This window comes from Pristiophorus japonicus, chromosome 12 (assembly GCF_044704955.1).
Source record: "Pristiophorus japonicus isolate sPriJap1 chromosome 12, sPriJap1.hap1, whole genome shotgun sequence".
NCBI lineage: Eukaryota > Metazoa > Chordata > Chondrichthyes > Pristiophoridae > Pristiophorus > Pristiophorus japonicus.
In genome coordinates this window covers 182,587,775-182,602,784 of record NC_091988.1, presented here as the reverse complement: position 1 = coordinate 182,602,784, position 15,010 = coordinate 182,587,775, and the positions used below count along the sequence as shown (strand labels likewise).

Below are 15,010 nucleotides of genomic sequence, written 5' to 3'. Positions count from 1 at the left end.
ACCAACCTCAACATTTTTTATTTTTTTGATCATGTTATTCATTATAAGTGTAATCTGGGCCAATATCTGCATAAACTTATTTAATATAGTACATGCATAATTTAGGATATGACAATGATTAATTAAAACCTTAGATATCCCTTTACCCTGATGCAAACAAGCCTGCATCAACCATAATACTTCCATCAACCACAATACTTCCGTACACAATCCCGCTGGTCAAATAGTGCACCATCGATTGCTGTCTCGGGGCACCTACCTCTGGCATTCCTTCCCTAAACCTCGCTTTTCTGCTTTAAAATGCTCCTTAAAACCCACCTCCTGTCCTAATCTCTTTATACGGCTCAGTGTCAAATTTTGCGAATGTTGACAGGCTGCAAGTTCCGGGTTTCTCACAAGCTCATGTGAAAATCCTGAACTTGGGGGCATTTCAAAGGGAATATGATGGCGTACTCAGAGTGTGCCTTCATACACAAAGCAATTTCAGGGCCAATAACTCAGTAATATATTTGGTGACAAGTTGTTCTTTACCAACCAAGCAGCTACAAACTTTTCATCCACTCATCTAATGCCTCCCAAGTGATTCCTGACAAGTGGCTTTCTGCAAATGGAAAAAATAAATCTAGTGACTATGATCAGTGCACCATTTATGAGGTACTAAAATATTCTCTTAATGAGTATTGGTCCAGCAACACCACAAATTTAAAATTCTCATCCTAGTGTTCAAATCGCTCTATGGCCTCGCCCCCACCTATCTCGGTAATTCTGGCCACTTGCACATCCCTGCTTTCCATCACCCCACTATTGGCAGCTGTGCCTGCTACTGCCTCGGCCCTAAGTTCTGGAATTCCCTCCCTAAACCTCTCCGCCTCCCTTTCCTGCTTTAAGACGCTCCTTAAACCCTACCTCCTATCCTAATCTCTTTATATAGCTCAGTGCCAAATTTTGTTTTCTAACACTCCTGTAAAGCGCCTTGGGACATTTTACTATGTTAAAGACGCTATGTAAATTCAAGTTGTTGTTGCATTTGATTCTCTTTCAAAGGTTTTTCCACTGCTGCATGCTTGAGGGGTTCTAAAGGTTTATAATTAATTTGTTTTGCAGGTATATTTACCATTCCTTACAGTGGTCAGTATCTCATTAGTGCTGTACTGACTCCGCAGAGAAATGAGCGCATTGAGGCTGTGCTGACTGTATCCAACGTGAGCGTTGCACAAGTGGACACAGCTGGCTACAGGACTGAACTCTTAGAAATTGCTTTGGATAAAATTGAGAATCATCCTGGAGGTGGTCTTGCTGTGTTCAGCCTAATTCTTGGTCTGAAAACTGGTGACGAAGTGAGTGTTGTCGTCATGTCAGGAAAATTGGCTTACGCAGGAACAGAGGAGCTGTACTCTACATTCAATGGTGTTCTGTTGAACGAATCACCAGTGCACAGTTGACAAAACCCAGGTAATGACAAGAGCAGCTAGAACCGAAGGAATTGGCCATCATCTGATTAAAAATGCTTCCTGTAGATCTAACAGTGAACTAATTGGAAATATTCATTTCAAATGTAACATTTGGCAGACTGAACCACACTAGAACCAAAAATGGTCCGTAGCCAATCTATATTGTTAAATCAAGGACCACTAAGCAAAATGCAAACGGATTTGCTGCCTATTTAAGTTAAATATGGTTACATCTTCAGAAAACAAGGACTTTAGGTCACTGACTATGATATGCTTGTATTAACCCTTTGAGAACTACAGTAATATTTCTGCAAAATATTGACGATACCATTTTTTAAATTCTAGGAACACCAATTTAAGGAATGTTCCTTGCTTTTGTACATATATATAATTCTATTTTATAGTACTTATTTTCAGAAATTTCCAGTTTTATATATTTCATGCAAAAAAGACACGTACTTTAAAAGCTTAAAGTCCCAGTGCTCAAAGGGTTAAAAGGTTGAGGATTTTATACGGGATCTTAAAAGAAATGTTCCAATCAGCGGCCATTTAACCGCAAGAATGTTTTTCCTCAAAGGAAGTGCCTCATAAAATAATAAAATGCACGATATTGAACAGCATCAAGTACAACCTGACGCAAGACAAGCGCTGGAGCAAATCTCAACATTTGGAGCTCAAAAATATCCTGCATTGGTTAGATGATCTGTATTATACTGGCACCATCACTGCTCACTAGTCTGTTTATCAGGACAGGAGGTATCAATAGCCAGTACATTACATTCGCTGATAAAACCAGAACTGTTTTTTTTATTCATAACAGCAAAAAATGTTGACTCAGGTAGCCCAAAACATCCATACAGATGCCAGTGTTATTTCTTTTTTTTTAAAAAAAGGTAAACTTTAAATTAATTCTTTGCTATGAAAATCTGTCACTTGACCTTCATCCTAAATACTGGCTAATGTACATAATCTGTGCCAACATTAATGTCTTTGCATGAAACAATGCATGAAATCTTGTGTGCATTTGCCATTGCATTTTTTCCACTCATTTAAATATCCAAAGATTCAAACAGCATATGTACAGAGATGAAAAGCAATTACATAGGCTCAGCACTCGCAAACATCCATCAAATTTTGAGAAATGAGAGCGTGCGTTCATGAATGTGTGATGCATCTGTATGTAAGCATGTTCAAGATTTACAACATTTCAGCTAGTTTATTAACCATGGTCCGTCCACTGGTTCAGTTGTCTTTAACAATGAAATGATACTCGTCATTTGATCAAGGTGAATAGTCTTTACATACATAAGAAATAGAAGGAGTAGGCCAATTGACCCCTCGAGCCTGCTCCGCCATTTAATAAGATCATGGCTGATACATTTTTAACCAGTTGCCAACTCCTCGTGCGTCCAAGATTTGAATGTTATGGGTCTATAAATATTTGTTGCACTAGCAAAACATTTTTAAACTAGTGCTTTATTGGATCTGTAAAATTCAGTAACAATTCTGTGGCAGACACTAAAAATTAGATCTTCAATGTTGATTTAAAATGTTCATGAATTGTTGTGAAAGGTCGAGGACTATGTTGTGGATGAGAGTATTTAACTAAAATTAGCTGGGTTAAGAAAAAAAACTTTCAATTGCAAACTTTGAACAGGCAGAAACAACCTACCAAATATTTGATCGGGTGACTCTATTTTGGGGAAGGCAACAGTTATCCAAGATAAAGTATCAAACTGCCAGAACATTTGCAGTAATTTAAAATGTTATTTGTCCAAAAATGTATTAAAATGAGAAAAAGTATATCTTCTTTAGTAATAAATGCTAGCATTACATTGCAATTCAGTCATGTTTTGTAACAGATATTGAAGAATTGTTCAACATACATATGAACTTGAAGTCCTCTTGTTTTGTATATTAGTGTACATCTTTGAACATATGGAAATAAACTTGTAACATGCAAGTTATGGTGCTATTTTCTGTAAATTAAATACACATTTTCTACTGTTTAATTTAATGTTTGCAATAAACATATGGTTTGAAATTAAGCTGAGTACACTTTCTAATGGAATCAATTTTCTAGTATTTAAACTTCCTACATGCATGAGCGCTCTTGATAGTTTAGTGAGTAAAAGCATCTTATAGTACAATACAGAACCCAAGACAAGGAAGGTTACAGCTTCAGTCCATGCTTTATCATAAGTTATACGATTGCTTCTGGGGTGGTATTGCAGGCAGGATATATTGGTCTCGGCAACTTTAGATTTCGATCATCAACAAATGACAATTATCTGTAAAAAGTGCTCTGCAATTACATCAGCGTGTCTCTGTTCTGGTAATAAAAAATAAGGAAATTAAGTACTTTTCATGGGATGGAATATTCTTGGGGATTTTTATTGTAAATTTTTGCATAGCAATGCTGGGAAAGGATTCTTTTGGAGCCAGTGTTTGGGAAGAAATATGTAAATTGCATTCTAGGTTATGTAAAAAGCAGGGATAAGAAACCTTGAAGTTAGTTGTTTGGAAGTAGATGGTGAACATGTGTAAGATGTACACTGACCTCTGAGTCTAGTTCTCAGGTGCAACCATTGTGGTTTTGGACTTGCCATCTTTTGCCAACTCTAATGCTGATGGGGCAGTTGCATATTTAGCATTGCTACAAAGTGATTTAGGAGCTGCAGCCACACAAAACATGCAGCACAACTGTGGCTAAACCAGTGAGGGGTCAGGAATGAACTGAGTAACATTACCTAGTTAGGAAAGAAAGACTTCTTTGAATGATGCAGCAGGGCAGTCTAGCAACAAAACTGATTCCAACTTCCTGTTCTGAAAGGTGGCAACAAAATACATCCAGCTTCTTGTATGAAAAGATGGCTATCAAATGTACAACAGTCCATCTACTGACTGATGCTGAAAGGTCCACTGTGAAAGTGTACATTGTTCCTGCCTAGGGCATTCACGGACACACTCTGTTTTTCTATTGCATGCTGTGCCAAGACAGTAATCTGGTATTAACATACCTGGCATGTGTCCAAAGAGAACAGGTTAAGTTCTGGCCTGTTTGATATGCCTTGTTGCCAGTAGGTTTCCTATCCACGGACTTGTATAACAGCATTTGAAAAACACTAACGTGTCAACCACACAATCCAAAGGCCTAGTTGTTTTATATGCCAGATAGTCTCTGACTGGTTTCGTCTTTCTGCAAAGGAAGCACCACTCAACAGTGAGATAATCTGTAAATTACACCCGGGTTTATTGGAATCACCACAAACATAGCTACCTACTCTCAGTCGATTTGCATGATTTAGGAAATTAGGGAATGACCACGGAGCAACTAAGTTCTACTAAAAGCTCCATGAGGAGTCTGGTGTTTTGACCAGAAATAGAACTGATGCCATCGATTGCAAAACAAGTAAAGATATGGTCAGAATTATGCATGGGGTAGATTGGCTCTGCAACAGTTCAGGACAAACCAAGTGTCCCCAGAGATGTTTGAAATTAAGGAAAGGTCCTATAAAAGTTTTACCTTGTAAAAAAAATGATTTTTATAATATCTTGAATTCCCGTTTAAACTTTGTTAAACTTTAGTTTGATGCAGTAGGGACTTTGTAAGGTTGAGGTTAAAGGATATTTTGGGGACACAGTGGACAGATCTTTGCTCTGAATCTGGCCCAGTTTAGACATACACTGAGAGTCCTTGATGTTGTCACGGTCAAAAGCAGACAATGCTCGTTTCTCCAGTGTTAAACTCCTTGATAAGCCAAATATAAATATTCATGTTTTATTCCTTGGCTATGTTACTTAAGAGTATTAGACCGAGGAGCAAACATTGACATTTTACTATAGAAATAACACGTCAGACATCCCATCACTCATTAAGTTAATTTCTTTAATTACTCTAGTTATGTTTAAGAAATATTCAACAGCAGTCTTTGAAACACATTCACTTTTACAATTATATATAAATTATAGCAACTTCAATGTAGTAAACCAAATACATTTGGAAATTCTGCTACCTTTTCCACACCATATTACAGGTTGATTATGGAGTTATTTTCTGGCTTTGCACTTGAGACTTATTTGAACACGCCCTGGAACAACAAACTTCCTTTGGATCACCAGTATGAAAATTGAGCATGTAGGATACTTACCACTTAAGATTGTGTCTATTTTAACCAACATTCATAACTGCAAAAAAAACTCCCACAGAGTTTAATAAATATCTTGCATTACTCTTCAAGAAGCCAAATATTTTCCAGGCCAATTAGGAAAGCGGCTACTTGTAAGCATTTGCTTTCTATGCTACACTGTGATTTGACCCTGATCCAGAGCAGGAGTGTTACATCAAGTGAACATCTGCTGTGCAATTTGTGCTTTACTAAAAAAAGCAAACCCTTAAAAAATCAGCTCATTTCACACAGGGAACACGTGCAGCATAGTTAAAATAGAAAAATGAGCTAAAAAGTCATTCTTTGCAAATGTTTGAACTTTCACAGAAAGAACATACATTTCAAATGGTCTGTTGTATTGATGTCCAATCAGTGCTTGCTGAGTGGTAACAGTACAATTCCTACATTCAGATCAAAATGCAACCTCACAAAGATTTGCATTTATATAGAGTGGAATATCAGGGGAAAAAAATACCAGTCTTTAAAACCTCATACTATGTAATAACTATACCGTAATGCAATGCAACTTTGCAGTCGTAAGATTTACTACTTCCCTCTTAGACGTCTCAGCATCATCCGAGCTCCAACAAGGACTGAATATGGTCTTAATGTCTGCACGGTCACTAGCTGTAAACTAAGCCAAAGGGGAGGTCATGATTTGAGCAGGAGAAACAGGATTTGTTTTTTTGTTGTTCTCAAAATTAAATTCTTCCTTTTCATACAAGACTCCATCTCATAGCTCATCCAAGCGGTCAACTCAACTGATGCTCGTTAGTTCAAGGATTTTAATTCACAAGCTTTATGTTTAGCAGTTGTGTACCTTTTAGCTTAATATACCAACCTGCCTTACACATCGCAGTAGCATTTCTATCAAAGAGTCTTTGGACTGGAATCCCACTGTAATCAATTGTATATCTCACAAATTATGGATCAGCTGTTCATTAAACATTTTAACCTAAATTGCTATACATTTCGTCTTTACGGCTTACTCTGCTCATTTGCACTACAGGATCAATTGGCACTTAATTTCACCATTACTTCCACACCAGAGTAAATCTTCTAGGGTAAAAATGCACTGAAGTGAAGCTTGTCATGGATGTCGTTCTCTGCTGTTGCAGCTCCAGTTAGGGAAGTGCAGTGTTTTATTTATAACAGCAAACGGGAACAAACCAACAGCTGGCTGAATTTGGATTTGCTATAAATGGCGAATTTAGAAAAAAGGCAAACTGAACAGAGATCTTAGTTTATGCTGAATTTTCTAAAACCAGAGTACACATTGGCAAAGGTTCTCACAGACTGCCCAGATAAATTGGAATAGTAAATTTAACATGTCCCTCCTCGCCATGTGGTTTTCAGGGCCTCGCTCTACTTGCTACAGTTCCAAAAAAGAATGAAGAAAAAAGTTTTTTTTATTAAATGTGCCATCACACTGTGCAGCTTTAAATTTCTCACATTTATTCTGCACTTAAAAGAGGCTCATCAAGAGGAGCCAAATCCTCGGTAGGCCCTGCAAAACTATTGAAAAAGGTGAGCAAGACATGAGCATCTTTTATGCTATGTTTTTTTGGTTTCCCTCCGCTGTTGCTTTGCTTTCTTTTCTATGAATTTCCCTCTCTGCGCTACACGTCTGCCACAGGGAAATACCTCCAGATTCCCATCTGTGGCTAGGCATTACGGTTTTCTCACTCAAACTCCCATTCTGGCCTGGCTTCCAGCTACATTTCTGGTTTTGAGGTCTCTAACTACCTCACTCCAGCTTTCTCTCCCTGCCCATGGCCAGGCCTCTAATGACCTCGACTCCAGCTCCCTTTTCCTCTCTGACAAGTCCTCCAGTTACTCACTTCACCTCCCTCTCTCCGTTTCCTGGCTCCTATTCAGTTCCACCAAAAAAATAAGTCAAAGTCCCTCCCCAGTATTGCAGTGCTTGATTTGTATGGTAGATAACCCTTTTCTAGTATTTTTCATCTGTGCCTTGTATCATTTTGCTGAGCCCTTCTCACTCACATCCATATAAGGCAGCTTCTTTGTTGCAACTTATCCAGACTCTCATGCATCACAGAAAGTCTCCAGTGCACTAGAGTGGCCTGCTAGAGTGACACCTGGAGCAATGAAGTTAGCTGCCCAGAAACAAGTGCTGTGCATTAGAAATACATCCAATTTCCACCTTGATGGGGTCTGGAAATTCTATAAATTAGGAAATAAGAGATTATTGTCATCTGTATCCTCATCGGGAATACAATAAAACATGGGAATTCTCCCACAGAGATGAAAGTGCTGTGCCATAAGCACAATGGCTTTCCAAAGTCAATTCAGAATCTCTAATCAACCATACCTTAGCAGTGCCTGATCAGAGAACCAACAAGCGGTATTTGTAGTCTGTGATGTACCTTCATTTGTATCTTAGTCTTCCTAAAACAGTCAGCGTGTAAAGTGCTTTGCCTGTAATCTGAACTTGTCGATTGCAGCTAGATGGGGAAACAGTAATGCAACACTGGTCACTAGCGGTACCTACTGAAACCCCACGAGTTCACTTGGATTAATACTCACAACTAGCATTTCAACTGTTAACCAGGTTATAGATTCTCCACATCATTGGGCTTCAAATCAGAAGTTACAGATCACAATGTGCTATAATACAACTGAAGGCACTGATATGCCGACATGTTGGTCGCAGTTCTTGCAATGTCTTATCATTATTCTTTCGTGATTTTAAGTTCATCGAGCTCATCCAGATCAAGTTTAGGAAGTGGTTCTCGCCAATATGAAAAATGGCTGTATTCAGGGTAAAGAAAAGCTGAGCTTCTTTCTTGTGCTATTAGTGGAAATACATGTTCCACTAACTCCCCCAACCGTGGATACCTGAGAGGGGAAAAAAGAACATTTTGATAAAGAACTGCAAAACATTCTTCTACACCGTACATCAATAACATATAAAACACGTCACAATGCCACCCTCGAGACACAGAAAACCATGCTATGAAAGACCGAGTAAGTAACAAATGAAATCAATCTATGCCATATTGGCAAGTGAACCACTTACTCCAATTTCCTTTCCAGTTCTACGTGACAATTCTAATTCTAATCATGCAGTCAAACACTAAGGTAGGCCAGAAACAGCCCAGAATTCTGAACATGCCATTGTAATTGTCACAATGTTAGACTACAAATAGCTCTGGGGTCTGTGACTTATAGAGGCACTGTGTAGCACCAAGTTGTACCATCAGTGCTGCTAAGCGCAACATTCCGAAACTCAACAGCAGGGTTGGCTGAGAGGTCGATCACCGTGAATTAGTCATGGTGCAGTTGAGCACCCTGCTAACAAGTCTGGATGGCAGCATAGTGGTTCTGCTGCTGGACTAATAATCCAGAGGCCTCGGAGTTCAAATCCCATGGTAATTTGAGAATTTGAATTCAGAAGCTACAAACATCTTACTTAGATTATAAAAAACAAAATCTGGACGGAACTCATGATGGCATATTTCTGCTGAAACACTTTTAGGTGGACAGATGTCTCGGCAACAAAAAATCTTTTCTTTTCATGTTTAAAAGAGACTTTTTACTTGCCGTTTTACAGGTTGAGCGTCCGAAATCCGGAAACCTTGGGACAGAGGCCTTTCCGGATATTTCTGGATTTTGGAACGTCTTTGCCTGGACCAAGGTAGGTGGGGTCGGGCAGCCACAGTTGGCTCGCTGAGGTAAGGGAGAGGGGGGGGGGGGGGGGAGGAGGGGGAGCCGGGGGGAATCCGGGGTTGGGGCGAAGTCGGGCCCTGAGGCGGGGGGAGGGGTCTGAATTTCAGAACATTTTCCGCTTTCCAGGCGACCCTGGTGTCCGGATTCCGGAACACTCCGAATTTCGGACGCTCAACCTGTACCAAAATGAGAACGATCACCAGTATCTAGCCTCGGCTCTAATGGGGGTTTGGAGATCACCTGCGGGCTGAAGTCACTCCAAGATCCATTCCGATTCACCTCTTCTGCACATGCTCGATGTTTCAGAAGTGTGTTGTGATTTAACTACTGTTTCAATTGTTTTCAATTATTTACCCTCAGCTTCCAAATTTTCTTCTCTCCATGCCCCTCAAAACCATTGCAAGGTTAAAAGCAGTGTGAAGCAGGGAGTACGGAGAGCCAGGAGGCAGGTTTTGAAATGATATGAGCAGTTTGTCACTTTCTTTTAAAAAAAAAACATTAAACCGAGAGCTATACTTGTCAAACAAACAACTTGAAGATAAAGTAATTGCAAGAGTATCCTGAGGTATTCCTTGAATGTAGTAACTTCATCACAGCTCCTAGATGTTAAATGTGCATTTTGATTGCAGACAATACAAAAATAATGGCTTCATCCCCAGGATTATATGCAAAAATGTAATTATTATGCTTAGAGCAGAGGCCTTTAACCATAACATAAAATAAATATTTTACAAACACCATCCTTAATCACAAGATAAGCATGAAATGCAGAGAAACTATGATCATTTTCAAGCAGTTTACATGCCTATGGTGGAATCATTGCGTTGGAAACACAAAATTAACTCACCACACCATCAACATTCAAATTGTGAATACGAAAATCATGTGGAGCACTATGACAAACAAACTACCATCTCACACTTCTACTGTAGCTGTCTTACCTCCAATTAGATTTCTATCTGAATGCTCTTTTTCTATCTAGTCTATCTACCAATTATTTGCTGCACATAGAAAGCTCACTACCTTCACAGTAGTTACTGAGAGAAGGGAAGAAACCCATAACATGAAGTAGCCACAGCCTTTGGTTTCAAATTCTGTATCACAGTGTCACACACGTGTTTAGAAGGTTAAGGGGTGATCTAATCAAGGTCTTTCAAATAATAAAAAGATTAGATAGGATAGATAGACAAAATATTTCCTCTAGTGGGAGAATCCAGAACAGCTATGATCTAACTCAATGGTGGAACAGACTGGAGGGGCTGAATGGCCTACTCCTGGTCCCGACTTCAAAATGCTGGAAAACATTCAAAAATCAAAATTTCTCTAGGGACAGGGGTAATAATACCCCAGAATCCCAAAGAAATATATTTTGCACCAGCAGAGCTCACTACTACTTCAACACTCTTAATTGGGTTGTACCAGTGTCAGAAATAGACTGAAAGAAACTGCAGTGCCCACCGGTCACAAAAGGCCTGAAGAATACGGGCAGGCATTGCATGCTCCCTCTCCAGGGGCTCCCGAGAGGTGGACCCAATTCATTTAGGTACAATCCCAAGATTGTGCATTTCACTGTAGTTGCTATTTACTTTTAAATAGCTGAAATGACCATCAAAAAGCAATTTGAGAATTATCCTCACTTACTGTTAATGAGCTGATTTTTTGGGGGGGCACTGTTGGCTACTTACGATGACTTGTTGCTCTTGGTTTGTTCCTGAATTAATTCTCCTTTGGGATTCACAATGAAAATTCTGCTTTCTTTGACTCGGACTTCTTTATATGCATAGGCATCCTGCAATTAAATATCAACAAAAGAATTCACTGCAAACGTTTCAAGAAATGACAGCAGATTTAAAGAAATTCCAAGAATTTTAGCTTTATTCATGATCCTTCAGTCACAAAGAAAAGCTTTCAGAAATCAGCTTTTGAATCACACTGGCCAAGCAGGTTAGCAAAAACGGTGCCAACTGTACTGTTAAAATGATACAAATCCAAGCCTCAGACTTGCCTGGCGCATGAAATTTGCTGGCTTCAATTGTGATGTTTTATCAACTCTTAGCAAGCACGGTATGAACATTCCACCTTGATGGAATAACCAACACTGTCCATTCCCTATGGCTGCAAGCATTTCCTGTCAGCTGATCACAGGACACCAATGTCCTCTGAGAAATCCACAGCAAGGATAACCTGCACAGCCTGTCTCCAGAAGCTTTTACTGTGATGAGTGGTATATGTATGGGGCAGATGGGCACAGAAAATGGCAGAAATAGGATTAAAACGGTATTTAATTACAAGATTGCTTGCTTATGCATCCAGCTCTTACTTCAAAAGACACTTCACTTACATTAGTCCTGTTTCCAAAAGCAGCATAAAATGGACACCTATGCGGATTAAATAGATTCCGGATGTCATTCAAGCAATGAATTTTGAACACTTCTGGTTTCTTCTCAATTACTTCCCTAAAACAAAAGAAGTTTTGGGCATTTTATCAAGCTGTATTACTGCAAAAGATTTTTTCTATTTTCCCAATAAATGTGTATGAAGTAGACTGTACCAAGTAAAATGATCCACCACTACATTTTCAAAAACATTGACCTAGAAATTCCAGCCTCCCCGAGTCCGTACGGAGTGTGCACAGTGTGTACGGAGTGTGCATGGATCCGGGAAGGCATCGCCAAAGCCAGTTTTCAGCACACAATGCGCCTGTGCTGAAAACCAGCTTTTCCGATCTGACAAGCTCCAGCTCGACAGATCATCTGTATACCGGGAGTGAGGACATTTGCAAGGGCAAGATTGCGGTATTTACCCATATCTTGCCCAGCAAATGTCCTCAACTCTTGCGCCTGATAAAGGCAGACGCATAGCCTACATTTACAGGCGTAAGAGTCTTAAAACACACTTTAAACAAAAAAAATAAAATTAAAGATACACATTTATTTTTAAAAACCCTGCCCACTACGTTAAATTTATTTTAAACGATAATTTTTTTTAAAACTCGGGGAAAAAAAATTTCTCTAAGATAGTAACTTTAATTTCAATTAATTTTAATTATGTGAGGTGTGGTTTTTTTATTCGATGTTAGTGTTTGTTTTTTTTTTCTCAATTAATAGTAATGAGGACTCATACATACGGAGCTCCCATTGCTATTAATTGTGAAAACTGTACCTGATTGGTTGAGCAGTCACATATGACTGCACCGTCTGCGTGGGAACCTGGAGGACGGGAGCGTGCTTTATAGCGCGTGAAGAGAAGGCCTCCCCACCCGGAATCCCACGCTCCTCTGGGACCACCAGGTAAATTCGTAGAAATGTTTCAGGTCGGAGGCAATTGCCCGTGGGAAGCCTCCAACTGGAATTTCAGGGCCATTATTCCAGAAGGCATTAATTAGGGAACACTTTCTGTAACGTGCTGTAATAAGCTGCATACAAACCAAATGAGCAGTTTTGCTGTGGGTTGGGATCGCAGTGGGGGGAGAGGAAGATCAGGGATCAGGGCAGCATGATCAGGGCTCGGGGGACCTTGAGGTCAGTGATCTTACTACTGGGAACGGCGCCAATCGGATGGTGATTGTGTTAAGTACTTACCTTTTGTTTGAAATGTAGGCGATATAGGGTTGGTTTTCCTGAGGCAGCCAGTGTGGAATTAATGTTATAGCAAGGACTTGGAGCAGGCATTAGGACCCATATTTGCATATGCAAACAGCTTAATGCCTGCTTCAAGCATGGGTAAAGGACACCTCGTTTGTCCTTATCCAATATGGTGGGCGACGCACTTCCAATCGGATGTGCGCACGCATTACCTGCCTGCCATTTTGAGGTAGGAGGCCACGTAGCACCTGAAAAACAGGCGCTATGCGGCCCTATTTAAGCCCTACTATATACATGCGAGATGAAGTGGAGTTACAGAATAACCTCTGCCCCTATTTCTCTATAGAGGGATCCTCTGGGAAGCAGACCACAACCTCTGCCTCTACTTTTTCACATGGCTGCTTTGATGAGTCTACCATTCCCATTTACACCTCTTCTAGACCCATCTTTTATTTCTTTACTTGTCCCATTACCATCTACTTTTGCTTTGTACAATCTTACCTTTTGTCACTTAATCTCTCCTGCCTTCCACCCTATCACAGACCTCCCCTTTTGTTCTTTGCTCCCCTCCCCCCTTTCCCTGCCCCTGCACTTGCTTAAAATCTTACATCTCTAACATTTTCCAGTTCTGACAAAGGTGACTGACCCGAAACGTTAACTCTGTTTCTCTCTCCACAGATGCTGCCAGGCCTGCTGAGTATTTCCAGCATTTTCTATTCTTATTTATTATAGAATAACAGATTATTTGGAATTAAAAGACATTGGAAAAAGCAAATCACTGGAATTCCCAGTAGCGTAGTCAATAAGATGTAAAATTATTGCTGGGCAAAAATCAAAAGGATGCAAGTATTGCAATTTTTGTACAGTTTTTCCATTCGATTATTTTTTAAACATTGATAATTGCATTTCTGAAAGGGCAAAAAAAGGAAAAACTAGTTTTACTACCTACAAATAAAAGTTAGTAGCATGATGCTACAACCATGTGGAGATCCCAAGTTATCAAACAACTCAGTCAGCCAGTGTTGTTATTTAATGATTAGTTTATTTTAAAAAGAGCTATTTTCCTTTTAAATGTGTCTGCGCTATGAAGCTTAAATAATGCTTAAAACACAATTAGATTTGCAGGTGTAGATAAATGATGGCAACTTTGCTATTCATGAAATATATTAATACTGAAAAGAATCATCATTACCTATGTAATGCTGAAAACAAGCTACTGGGAGCCAGCAGGAGGGGTCCTCGTGGAAGTACAGTACCTCTGTCATTAACCCAGTGCAAGTATCCTCTGGTTATATCTGCCATTCCGATTGCACGGGCAGAGCAGTAAAGAAATTTATAGCCATTCCTGCACAAAAAGTCAAATAATGTCAATGATAATGGTATTCTTCACCTGGGTCTTGCATAATTGCCATAACTACAATTTATTTTCTGTGGAATAGACTCTGAATAAAAAGGCATGATTTCAGTAAGTTTACTGTTGATGTCCAGCTGAATTCTATTGAGAGAATTATCACCGTTAAACTTTTATCGACACCAACACCTTGGCTCCCCGTACTTGCAAACATCGTGCCACCACACCTATGCCGCAAATATGCAGTCTCCAGAGAATACAACTACTACACCAGCAAAGACATGCCGATCCATGCCGACTTGAACAACCTACCATCAACCCGTCTCAGATCTAGAAGGCCATTTTTGACCATCGCCGAAGCCCTTCAGCGATCTCCCCTCAGCCTTGATGACCGATGGCGAAATGCTTGGAAGAACTGCGATAGACGGAATGGATTCTTTATAGAGGACCCCACAGTACAACCTGTAGGATCAAACCTTCCTCGCAAACAGCGGACAACCATCAACTGCCTCAGAACTGGTCATGGTAGATGCTGCCACCTTCTCCATAGGTGGAAGAATAACGTATCCCCATCATGCGACTGTGGGGCTCCTAATCAGACCCTGGAGCACATCACTGAGCACTGCCCTCAGAGGGAATTCTCAGGCAGCCTACAAGATATCCCCACACTGTTACACCGGAAGCTTTGGTCTAGATATCCAACTTGGATATTGACATTTGATTTATTCTGCTACTACCATATGAAAGAAGAGTAAGTTTATCAGC

The 15,010-nt window shown here is 39.8% G+C and overlaps 2 protein-coding genes across 4 annotated transcripts in view; one reads left to right on the top strand and one right to left on the bottom strand.

The window, feature by feature from the left end:
- emilin3b (elastin microfibril interfacer 3b) overlaps nt 1-1,694 on the top strand; it is a 41,924-nt gene extending 40,230 nt beyond the window's left edge. Inside the window, exon 7 of the mRNA XM_070895085.1 lies at nt 1,105-1,694. Coding sequence (XP_070751186.1) covers nt 1,105-1,442 — 338 coding nt within the window. The 3' untranslated portion in view covers nt 1,443-1,694. The remainder of the gene's footprint in view (nt 1-1,104) is intronic.
- Nucleotides 1,695-5,319: 3,625 nt separating this feature from the next.
- The window catches only part of LOC139277585 (phosphatidate phosphatase LPIN2-like), a 102,804-nt gene continuing 93,113 nt past the window's right edge, over nt 5,320-15,010 (bottom strand). For 2 of the 3 annotated variants that reach the window (XM_070896257.1, XM_070896258.1), the window contains 4 exons: nt 14,087-14,239; nt 11,652-11,766; nt 10,996-11,099; nt 5,320-8,479 (listed from right to left, as the gene is read on the bottom strand). In XM_070896257.1, coding sequence (XP_070752358.1) covers nt 8,314-8,479; nt 10,996-11,099; nt 11,652-11,766; nt 14,087-14,239 — 538 coding nt within the window. In that variant the 3' untranslated portion in view covers nt 5,320-8,313. Of the gene's footprint in view, nt 8,480-10,995; nt 11,100-11,315; nt 11,523-11,651; nt 11,767-14,086; nt 14,240-15,010 lie in introns of those variants that run through there. The other variant, XR_011596113.1, reaches the window with a different exon arrangement.